The sequence below is a fragment of the Mastigoproctus giganteus genome, chromosome 1 (genome assembly GCF_048544385.1).
Source record: "Mastigoproctus giganteus isolate SK-2022 chromosome 1, ASM4854438v1, whole genome shotgun sequence".
NCBI lineage: Eukaryota > Metazoa > Arthropoda > Arachnida > Uropygi > Thelyphonidae > Mastigoproctus > Mastigoproctus giganteus.
The window spans coordinates 41,081,768-41,094,339 of record NC_143575.1 but is presented as its reverse complement, the minus strand read 5'-3'; the positions used below and the strand labels follow the sequence as shown (position 1 = coordinate 41,094,339).

The following is a 12,572-nucleotide window of genomic DNA, read 5'->3' as shown; positions in this document are numbered from 1 at the left end:
AAATATCGCGTATTCTGTGTTTTTCCAAACATTCCATACTGACAAACTCTTTCCAAGCAACAAACATTTCTCGGCTTCTATTTACGAAGAACTGTTGTTATGTTAACATAAAAGCCAAACTAAACTTCCCTTAAAATACAAATAAGTCCAGTTCTGTGCACGTCCATAAATAACAACCACAAATCTACGTATGCACCCAATAGGATTTAACTCGAGAGGATCTTTGGCTGCCGAAGTTGGTCAATATTTGAGCTCTCCCTGGCAGTACTCTGCATTTCTTCGCTGATATCTCTGCCTTAAGAGATTAATCCTGGTTCTGATTTTTGTTTTTTCACACCACTGTTTCCACTTGTTTTGACATATCTATCCTGTCTTTGGAGAGTCGACTTCCATTATGAGAACTAAGAGGTGGCAGAGAACCATTGCTGTTAGAGCGATTGTCTGCCGAAGGCGCATTTTGAGTGAGGACAGAAGATGTGGTCTTCGAATCTAGAAAAAAGAAGAAGAAATTAGTGCCTTAGGTAAGAAATTGGAATTACAACCTTAACGCTTCACTCTTTCAATACTCACCCGAGTTAATAAGGCTTTCCAGCCGCTTCCGACATACGATTAACCTCTCCATACACTTTTCCATTCGTCTACGGAGTTCTGTAGGAGCAGCAATGGTGTAGATAAGAGGATTCAGGGCACTGTTGATGGGCAGAATGAACACTACGACGCAAGCATTTAGTTCTTCTTCAGGAAAAGAAAAACGAGGAAATATTATTAACATTCTGAAATTGAAAATATTGGTTATAATTAGAGTACAAGTTGAGCACTAATTAAGAGGATTTCAGCCTAATACCGATATTTTCATTAATTAATATTAATTAATTAATTTACACCACTGAGAGGACGCCTATCACAATCATAATGTACATAGTTAACTAAAACAATGTTATTATAAATCAGATTTGATTGATAATTAATACTTCAAAGCAAGTAGGACCATGATGCAACGCGCCACATAGGTCACGTTTACATTTAGCCATTGTGACCATATGATAATTTATGATTTAAAATTTTTTTTATTAAATTTAAAAATTTATGATTTAAGTCAATTTAAAAAAAAAGTTTTTTTTTAAAATTGACTCGAGCCCTGAACTTAATTATAAAAAAAAATATTTAATTAAGATAAAACTTTTAATTATATATATTTAATTAATAGCATGTCGTGATATTTCGTATTGTTCTCCCTGAACATTATTTTTAATCACTGACATGCATCTGTAATAAAAAAGAAACTATAAATAAAAATCTTTAATTATGCCATTGCATAGCTTTAATTAACGATAGATGGCGACACATTCGACACCAACTTAACACAGAAAATGACACAAAGGTTACGTTTGTATTTGTGTAGTAAAAATCAGTAATTTTAAGAGCAGAAAAGAATAGACTTACCCGAAATAACCATCTCGGTGAAGGCAAGGAGTTTGACAATTACGATTGGTATCCAACACAAGCAGTCGGTCAGGACGATGAAAAAAAACCTCAGAGCCAGTACTGCATCTTCTCTCTTTTTCATTGTGACTGGTCGCGCCCTCTTTCGGTCTTGTTTGATTATAAAGAACATCCTACTATACAGAACGATTATCAGCATAACCTGCAATATAGAATTTTAATTATAAAAATTAATAATTTTTATAATTAAAATAATAATTTTTAATTATAAAAATAATCTTAATTGGATTAGTCGTATTCTACTTACTGCCGAGAAATTTATTCCCAGGAACACGAATGCAGAGTACTGCCATCCCAAGATGTAAGGATCATAAATATGAAGTGGAAAGCAGAGTCCATTGCTGGAGTAGAAAGATTTCTCTCCCGGCCACTGTACAACGGGAAAAACTGCCAGGGTTAATCCAAGCAACCACACGCCCAATAGACTGTAGCGGGCGGCTGGGATGGTTACCATGCGGACGTTGGTTCTGATGCAACGATAGCGTTCCACTGTGATTAAAGACAAGATGAAGACGGACACCTCACTGGAAACCATTGCCAGGGCCCCGCACAACGTACATCTCCAACTCGACATCCAGAAATGAGCGTGTTGATTGTATTTGTCTCTGTATACCAGGTCTTGAGCACCAATAGACAACAAGTAGATACCCATAAGAAGATCAGCGACTGGAAAAATAAATAAAATAGATTTTTGGCCGCTGTTTTAATTGTTCACAGCGGCAGTAGTTTCCATTTGAAATACTAATGACTACGGAGACAACTTACCAGCAAGATTTCTAATGAAAAGAGAGAGGACGTGGTCTTCTTTTTTTGAAACAAACCTCCAAGTCAGAACTACCAGATTACCGGTGCATGTCACCAACGCTACCACCCATACACACATTCGTAATGCTGGCCACACCAATAAATGTTCGGTAGACGATAATCCATCCGTCTTGGGCTTGCAAATTCTGACATACGGAGCATAACTGCAGTAATGGAACTTCTTGAAGTAGCTGGAAAGAAAGAGTCAGTCGTCGTGAATATCCTTCGGAGACATAAGCGCAGTTGATTAAAATGTTACGTTCATGCAGGATCAAGTCTAATGGGTCAAAAAAGGGTGGCATGCCACAAATTGATCATCAAAGAACAATCAAAATAACCAATTCTTGGTCATTCTTAACTGTTTAAATTAAAATGAAGTTTAAAAGAAATAGGGGTTATAAACTCCTGGATACATCGCTATTTTGCATAACATATTTTATAATTGTGAAGTAATTAACTACTAACTCAATACTTGAATAATTAATTAACATATTTAATCCTCAAACAGTAAATGTATACACTGGTGTTCAAAGAAAGTGCATCACCTAGGAATTTCACATTTCTAACCCTTTTTCGCAATGGTATGTTACATTACTGACTAGCATCACAAATATAAACAAATGATATTTAGTAATAGTTAAGGCAAAGCTAAGTAATATTTCACAGGTGCTCTCAAAATATTCCAAAATGAGCATTTGCAACCTTTATAAGACAGTTTTGCTAAACACGACGACAATTATGGCCAAAATGTTATCAGAAGCCCTCAGTTTCAACATTTAGTTGAACCGCCTCTGGCTCTGAAGACAACACACCGTCGTCTTCACCGAAGACAGCACACCGTCGAGGCATTGACAAAATCAATGTCTGAAGTTAATCAACTGATATTTCGTGGTTCCAAACACGAATTATGAAGTTCACGAAGGGTCTTTGGTTTCTTTCTGGCAACTGCACATTCCACACGATGCCAACAGTTCTCTATAAGATTCAGGTCCGAGCTGTTTCCTGGCCAGCTGACAGTTGTAATGGACTGTTCTTCCAACCATTTTTTCGCCTGTAACAAATGTAAACTCATTACTGTCGAACCTCTAATGCAGAAATGAAGCTAAAGTAACTACAGAAATGCCTACTTACACTTTTCGCCCGATGACAAGGAGCAGAGTTGTCCTGAAAGATGCAATTACTTGGCAAGTTAAAATGGTCTCTAATGGTTGGCAGCAATTTGCCTTCCAATATAGCCAGGTATCCATTCGCATTTACGGAACCTTTTATAAACTGCAGGTGATACGAAATGCACCCCCATAACATTTGGCTGGTAGGGAATTTCACTGTAGACACCATACAGTCTGGGTAGTATTCTTCACCACGTCTACGACGAATCGTTTGTCTCCCATCAGAGCCATGGAGGTTGAATTTCTTCTCATCCGAGAAAATAACTGACTTCCACTGCTCGGGGGTCCATTTGACATGCTCCTTACATCAAATTAATCGGGCCTTTTTCATTTTTTGTGTGAGGAGGGGCTTCTTCTTAGGACGACGGGCTACAAGTCCATTTTTGAAGGGGCGTTTTCTGACTGTTACTGCAATTGCTACCACTCCTCTATGTTCTTCCCATTCTCTTTTCATCTCAGATGAAATAGCTTTACGGTTTTTAAGGCATAAGCGCTTCAAAACGCGGTCCTGTTTCTCCAGTAGACTCGTTTGTGTCCGGTTCCCTTTTTCCTATCAGCAGAACCAGGATTCTTGAGTTTAGAAAAAATCTACTCACTGTCAAATGATTACAAGACACTCTATAAGCAATATGATGGGAAGAACATCCTTCCTCACGTAAAGCAACAATAGCACTATTTCTTCGTGACGTGAACTGCACGTAACTCGCCATCCTGACACAAGCAAGGAATGACTACAACTCTTGAAGACCGTGCTTATATAGCTGAAAGTAACAGCTGATGCAATATTACGTCATCATCTACGCGTTTCAATCTTATTTGATGCAATCTGTAAGAAATATTGCCATATACTTACGTTATTCGGACGACAATTACAATTTTAAGGGGTGATGCACTTTCTTTGAACACCAGTATATATTGTACAACACTCAGAAATATGTATAAAATTTTTGAAATACATACATGAATTCCAACTTTAAGTTCGATTCAAAATGATGGATGTCGATGTTTGATATATCCATCCCTCGAAGGTCCCTTGAAAATATTGAATCGGAGGATTAACTTGATTAATCTGCATAAATTAAATGAATGAAAAGTGCGATAATTGTTTGGAATTAATCGATAATTATAAAATTAAAAATCGCGCTGTACTCACAGGGACTGCACGTTTGTCAAGTCCTTAAATATATCCAGACCAAAAGAGGACAGCATGTTGTACTGCAGATTCCTGAAGGAATCAATACTTTATGAATATCAGTGCAATAATGCACATAAACAGTAGTCAAAAGCAAGTTAATTAAACAAGATTAAAAGCTTAATTAAAAGATAAATAGATTTAAGTTGATAAAAGATTAGTAAACTAATACATTTTATTGAAGATATTTTACAGAAGAACTGGGTTTTGGACGAATACTGCTCAAAGTAAGCAACATCTTCATAAAATAGAAACTTTCTCTAACGACTTCTGGATCGGGTTACGTGCAACAACTATAAAACTACATTGACTTGCCGATTTATTAGGACCATTGAGATTTGGGTGTTGATCAACAGGTTAAATATATGAATCGAAGACGTGATGTGCAGGAAAGAGACATTAACTCGTGGTGCTAATAAAGTGGCCAGTAGTGCAGGTGTCCTTGTTTAGACATGAGTGATTAGTTTCCCACAGAAATTTTTGTTCACGGGAATGCCACAGTTCTAGTTTTGGGGATAATTCACGTTTCTCGCTCTCCTGAGGATATCAGAATCCATTTGAAGTCACGCTGAAGGATGAATCTTGATCAGCGAAGACATATATTAGTGACCCCATCGAGACTGAGACAAGAGATATTGGTGTTTGTTCCAAACGGATGGAACACAAACTATAAGTGATATACATAACCATCTGTATGCGTTTTTATTAAAAATCGGTGACATTTGGTGAATATTCATGTGGAATTTTTTTTCAAGAATGTACTGCAGGCTAATAAAAATACTCACATTGGGGCAACCCGAGGACAAACTCATCTGCCCCTTTGTAATATGTCTATAAATTGCATGTATTCTCCGGTGGATTTTCCTGTTTTGCTAGACGAAACACCCGGGTTTGCGGAAAAAACCTTGCTATCTACCCTTGAGACCAACTAACTCAGCTACAAGGTGAAAAAAGCCCATAAAAGTTCTTTATCATTGAACCCTTCCCACCCAGCCTTATTCAGCCTAGGTGGGCAGGATGGTGATTCTGCCCACGTAGGCTGAAGATAATGCTAAGAAGAAAAATGATACGTCGACATATATATAGAATAAATTGAAGCTTATATTTTATTCCATAAGAAAATAATCTCAAAAAACGTTTGTTCATTAAGTTTTGGCAGCCAACGTGCCGTATGATTCTCAGTATTACAATTAAGGTAACTAATTCACTTTCCACTGTTAAAATATAATACTGTATGTACTTACAGCTTCGTTAGTTCAGTCAGATTGTTGAACACTTTCTGCCTTAAAAAAGCCAACCTGTTCATGGAAATATCCCTAAAAATTAAAAAAAAAAAAAACCTATGTTGTTTCTAATCTTTGATGATCATTTACATAGAATATACAACTAGCACTGACTACAGATTGAAAACAAGATCGAGTTTTCATTTTATTTTATATTAGGTTGACATTAATAGCTCGCCATCCAAGACCAGGTAATCAACACCAGGAACTATAGAAAATACATCGACAAGAACCTGGAGTGACAAATACCACCTGGCTTCAGAAACGATCCAACACTTCACCGCAGGATGCAAGGTGATCAGCCTAGCAGCAATGGGTCTCCCAGAGAACAACCACAAGGAACTCCAGAAAAGTCGCAATCCTGAACACCTGTAAGACAGTCAGAGAATTCCTCAAGGAACAGTAAAATCAGCCGGACATAATAACCACCTTGCGCACTTAGTATCAGTACCCGTCACGGGATGGGACCCCACCATCAGAGAGAAATAATATAATAATAAAAAATATTACTGTCATTAAAAATAGTATAGTTTTAAAATTTTATTAAATTTTAATTAGAAAATTGACTGCTACTCACAGTTCAACAAGGTTTTCTAGGCGACTGAAAGCTTTTTCCTTTATGTCTTCAATGACATTGCTTTTCAAATTTCTGAAAACAAAATTAAATAATACAATTGTGGTACTTGAGGCCAAACATTATTTTATATGAAAACACTCAAATAAACGTTTTTTTTTTAATTTGTAAAACAATGATGAAATTGAAAAAAAAATAAACATAAAATAAAGACTGAACTCACAACTTACAGCACCTGCAGAGCTTTAAGTTCCACAAACAGTTCATCACTTATAACACGTATCAAGTTGTTTTCGAGACCTCTGAAAAAATGACCAGAAATCAGTACCTGACACTCAGATCGATAATAATTTTAGATCGATAATAATAACACTAAATATTGTATGTCTATTTACATACGAATTGTATTTCATGAATTTTCTTGAATAACCTGTTTCATTATCTAAAATGCTTAACTAATTTATATTAGTTAAGTTAACAGTTATTATTTATTTCATTATATTCATTCATTATTTGACTCTTTTGGAAAAATTCATAAATTCGTAATTTTATTTTTTAAATGATGTAATCTATTAATCGCTCATGAATATTCTGTAATTTTAATGAACTAATTTATTAGACGTAACTAAGAAATTTTAATTTATTCAATTAATTAATTTATTATGATTAAAAATGATAATTAATTATTCCACAAAAGTAATAATTTTTTTACCAAAAGAATTTGCATTTACAAACACCTACGTGGTGAATGACTAAACGATAATCGTATGGCTCTCATTTACAAATTTCTCACTTTAACTAGGAGATTTGCAATAATGATCTTACATTTATTTTGTAGGTTGAATTGATTCATTTTAAACAAGGAGAAAAACTTTGCAATATTGTATAATTATACTCTAACAAACACTCGATTAGCACAAAAACGAGGAAGATCGTTACCTACAGCCAATACAACTTGGAGTGGGAAGGGAACGTGGCTCCCTCTAGTGTTAGATAATTATGACCCAATCCTCTGAAAAGAAACAAATTATGCATTTTGTAAATGTTTTATAATAATAGCCATATTGTTATTATATAAAATTATATGAAATATTATAAAAATAAAACGAACATATGTATTATAAATTTACATGTAATTTATATGATATTATATATTAAATACAAATTTAAATTAAATTAAATTTAAATATATTATATATTCAGTCACTTCGCTTATGCAAAAGATTTAACGAAAACGAATGGAAATATAATATCCAAAACGATGTTTTTCATGGATTTTAATATATAAAGTTGTTGTAAGGTTTTAGGAGCATCGGCGACTAAGGTTATTATTACTCGGTGTATATACGTCTGTAAATTGTGTGTGTTCTGTGGTCGATTTTTTGTTTTCTGGATGAAAAACCCGAGTTTCTGGGAGAAAAAGCCATGTTACCTTCGCCTGAGACTGACTAATTCAGCCTCGTTGTAAAAAAAAAACCATAAAAATTCCTCTCGTCATCGACTGGACTCAGGTCTTTTCCACCCGATGTGGGGAGGCCGGCGATACTACCAGTGGTGCTGTCCACGAGGGCAATATATAAAGTAATACATAACATTTTCTGATATAAGGTATTTGCCACTATAACTTGACTGTCAACTAAGAATTCGTTCTTTAAACTTCGATACACTCCCAAGCTGGGAAGATGAGTTTATACTTTTAGTAAAGGTTTCTTTTAGCAGTCAATATACTAGCACCACAGTTAATAATGGGCTGCACATTTTTTTAAATTTTTATTTTGTTTTCTTCTATTATTTTATTTTAGTGTGTGTATGTGTGTGTGTGTGTGTGTGTTAGCGTACGCTTTAGAGCAGCAATATGCCTACTGATGGTCATGTACGTTACTATGGTTTTACAGCCAAGGTCTGCGCTACAGCTATAACCACCAACTGGCAACATGCGTACTGATAGCCACGTACGTTACCATAGTTCTACAACCATAACCACTAGGATTATGGCTGAAGATTAAATTTAGTGTTCTTGTTTAGAACACTAAATTTAATCTTCAGCCATAATCTATTTAGTATACTCCGGCACGACCACTAGGTCAGTGGATTTTACAATAAATCATCGATACAAACGTTAATCGTATTTAGCAGTCAACGGCTTGAACCCCGGTTCACTCAAAGAGTGCGTGCTACTGCACTCTCTCACCCCTGGCCACTAGGCTATGTCACGCCGGCTCCTGAGTACAGTATAATAAATCTGATGATTCGGGTGGGAGATTTCCAATCCGTAGACTCTTTCCATCCTGCGGGCCCGTTAAATTTAAGGGATTGTGACTGCTACATTTCTATACAGCAAACTTTAAACCAGTGTTATCGAATACTTACAGAATCTGTAAAGAAGGGGTGTCAGTAAACAGCTTTAGATCGATTTTCTTTAAAGAGTTCTTCTCTATAAATCTATAAACAAAAAGAAACTGTGTATAAAACATGTTTTAATGTTAGAAACATTAAGAAAACAATGAAAAGCTGCCACTATTCATATCTCGTTTACAACTACTTACAGCCACTCCAAATTGTCCAAATCCTTAAAAGTGCCTTTGTCAAGTTTTTCCAAATGGTTTCTTGATAGGAACCTGGTTAAAAAAAAAAAGAAAAAAAAAAGCACATTAATTGTTCTTTTAAAGTTCACTTAAAAATTATTGTCCATGAACTAAAAGTGCAATGAATAAATACAAATATTTACCATAAATTAGGATAAGATAAACTTTTTTTATGACCGATTTATTTCAATCATAAATTCGATATAAAAATTAAAATTATGCACACAAACCAAAATCATTTTCATTGTCTAGTGAAATTGAAAAGTAAAATAAAAATCAACGTCATCAAGTCACGATTATGTTTCGGCAAGGTCCCAAAATTAAGTCATCAATCCACCATTTTCAGCGTCTTCATGAATCCCACAAAAAATCAAAAAAAAAAAAAAAAAAAAAAAAACCTCAAACTCCTGTATTTTCAGTTTTCTTCCATGTCTGGTGGAGCAAGGCACGATCCCAGATTAAGGGTGGGTCGTCCATTACAGCTACACAGGCCGACGTCATAAAGTTGCCCGCATAGATATAGTGAGTTTTGAAACAGAAGCAACATTGTATAAAGCAAGTTTTGCAATCCAATTTTAAACGTAGGTTACTATTTGTTTACTTTAAGCCTGTCCTGATTTCAAATGTATTATTATTTTGCGAATTTTTTTCCTTATAGGAATTTTTCCACCCTGTGACGGGTACTAATACCAGGTATGTGGGGTGGTTGTTATGTTCGGTTACTATTACTGGTCGAGGAACGCTTTGACACCTGTAAGTGCTCAGGATAGCGGCTTTCAGGAGTTATATGTAAGTGTTCTGTATTATTATTATTATTATTATTATTATTATTACAGTGTATCTTGTTAAATTTATAATACCGTAAACATAAGGAAGTGGATTCTAAATTTTGGCATTTTCAGCCGCTGCATACTTCGCGTAGGCTTAAATTCTCCACTAATAGCGTATTATAGTTCAACTAAACTCCATTATGTGTAATGTGAATATAGGTAATATAATTAAATGAGTTAATTGGAGAGCTGGGATCAACCTCCAATTGGTTAATTAGTTAGAGAATTATCAAAATAAAATTTTCGGAAAATTTGATTGTGTACGACTTCCTCTCAACTAAAAATCTCCAGCATCATTTCAGTGACGCTTTCAAGTGGAGTTTCCACGTTATATTTCAACAAATAGTCTACTCTCAGCTATTACTGACACAATTACCCATAAAACGGAGATTTAAGATCGCCAGGTTGCTGGGAAACATCATTTGCGATGATAAACAATATAATAACAATTACCATTTTCACCAGGTACACGAGAACCAACGAATTGCGGATTGCAAAATTATTTGACCAACCAATGTCCCAGTGTGCACGAGTAACTGAAAGGTTTCCTGATCGACGTTAGTTTTGCGTAAGGGACTGTTGCGCAAGTACCTTGAAGCCTGTTGTTGCTTTCTGTTTTCTATGAGTTACTTCGTTCCATTGTTTTTCTTCCAGAGTTTGATCATCTCACAAAATACATTGCTCAATACCACACTGCTGCGGGTTCGTCTTCGTAACCCAAGAAAGTTCGATGTGTGTGTGGAACTTGGGAGGTATTCTTGTTACCGAAGCCGTATTTGTTGGAGCAACATTGCTTTTTAATAATCAGAGGTTTAAGGGACAAAGGGGTATGAAAGGCTTCGTTTCTAGACGCCAAACACGAGTTCTGAAGAACAAATTAATGCCACATTTCCTTGTGTACTTGGCTGTAAAATTAAGGAAATTAAACTATTCACATAATAGATCTAATTCATATTGTTTTGAGACTGAGTGATTATATTACATCCTATGAGCACATCTATTTCAAGAGTACCCGAATTTAAATTTCTCTTCAGTTCACAGTTATCTCCACTGATAGGTCTAATATCAAATGCCATCCAATCACAGCTTAGCTTTCAGCTTATACAAATATATATTTGTTCGTAAATAAATAGATAAACATATTCGAAGCACAGAATGGAATGAAGGATGAATGGCTAGAGGGGGGGGGGAGGGTTGGAAAATGGCCTCTGCAACAAATTCACTTTATTTGGGTCTGCTGAATCCCTCACACGTCTTACATATTTGTGTGTTCTCTTGTCGCCTTTGTTTGTTTCAAATATTAAAAAAATAACAATAATAAATATATAAACATAAATTGTGCTACTTGTATATAGATATTTTCCCATATCCATCCAATTCCCAAAAATGAAAACAACTCTTTTCCATCCGGCATTTGTCTTATTGCTCCTACTTCAATTCTTTCTAAATAACGAATGAAGAAATCCATGGTCTACACTGTTTTTAAATAATCAGCGGTTTAAAGCAGAAGTTCATAAACTATGTGACTTGTCTCCAGGGGGACTCCGTTTTTTTTTAAGGGGGCGGTTGTTTTTATGCAATAATTTTTAGTGAAATATGAACAAACAGTCCCAGTAATTCAGATTCGAAGCGTATTTCATTTCAATCTTTGAGATTCAATGTATTGAAGTATATATTAATTTATAAAAGTACTGTATGTACAGTGGCGAACAAAAAAAACTGCATCACTTGTGAATTTTGCAAATAATGTTTTGCGCTGCATTGTGGGTTGTAGAAATGTTCTAAATGCATTTGATAGATGGGATATATCTCTGTGAATGAAATCCAATAAAAAGACTCCACCTGATATACCTAATTGCCATAAAAATCTTCCCAAAGGGTAAAATGCGTAATTAATGGAAATATGAGAAATCATGCAATTGGAAATCATGACAACCATACATACATTTTATTGCATTTACGTGTACAAACTGAAATGACAAGTTAACGTAATAGTATTATGTACTGTAAATCAGCAAAATAAGTCCTCAATATATTCTTGTTCCTCCTCGAGCTGCAATTACAGCCTTGAAACGATCTGGCATAGACTTAATCAACTTCTGGATACATGGTTGCCCAATTTCGTGGTACCACACCCTTACAATGCTCTCCTGCAGCTGAATCTTACTTGTTGGCTTCTTATGAGCAATTTTAGACGACAATATGTACCAGCAATTTTTAATAGGGTTTCAATAGGAACTGTAATTCCAGCATTTCTGAGGTATGACTGCACTTTAAGGGAGAAAAATGAGGGAAAACATTGGTGTAAGTATGTTATAAGCCTTGTGAAACAAGAAGACAAACTCATCATTAAATCTAAATAGCATAAAACTTACTAATTTTGCTGTGTGGCAAGGTGCTGAATCCTGTTGAAAAATGCAGTTTTGGACGCCTGTGTGGTGATCCCTAATAACGGGTTTCAGGCACTCCTCCAAGATAGCAGTGAATGCATAACACCGACTCTTGAATGCATAACACCGACTTTACAGTCGGTGTTATGCATTCAGGATGGCATTCCTCTGATTTTCGTCTTCTGACATACTGCTTCCCATCTGAGCCATGCAGGTTGAATTTCGATTTGTCAGAAAAGATG

The 12,572-nt window shown here is 35.3% G+C and overlaps 1 protein-coding gene across 1 annotated transcript in view; it reads right to left on the bottom strand.

Moving 5' to 3' along the window:
- Positions 1-156: 156 nt before the first annotated feature.
- LOC150090735 (uncharacterized) overlaps positions 157-12,572 on the bottom strand; it is a 187,738-nt gene continuing 175,322 nt past the window's right edge. Inside the window, exons 9-21 of the mRNA XM_090370920.1 lie at positions 9,072-9,143; positions 8,896-8,967; positions 7,469-7,537; positions 6,756-6,827; positions 6,529-6,600; positions 5,913-5,984; positions 4,630-4,701; positions 4,437-4,508; positions 2,269-2,498; positions 1,751-2,169; positions 1,444-1,645; positions 571-735; positions 157-489 (exon numbers count right to left, since the gene is read on the bottom strand). Coding sequence (XP_090227046.1) covers positions 332-489; positions 571-735; positions 1,444-1,645; positions 1,751-2,169; positions 2,269-2,498; positions 4,437-4,508; positions 4,630-4,701; positions 5,913-5,984; positions 6,529-6,600; positions 6,756-6,827; positions 7,469-7,537; positions 8,896-8,967; positions 9,072-9,143 — 1,747 coding nt within the window. The 3' untranslated portion in view covers positions 157-331. The remainder of the gene's footprint in view (positions 490-570; positions 736-1,443; positions 1,646-1,750; positions 2,170-2,268; positions 2,499-4,436; positions 4,509-4,629; positions 4,702-5,912; positions 5,985-6,528; positions 6,601-6,755; positions 6,828-7,468; positions 7,538-8,895; positions 8,968-9,071; positions 9,144-12,572) is intronic.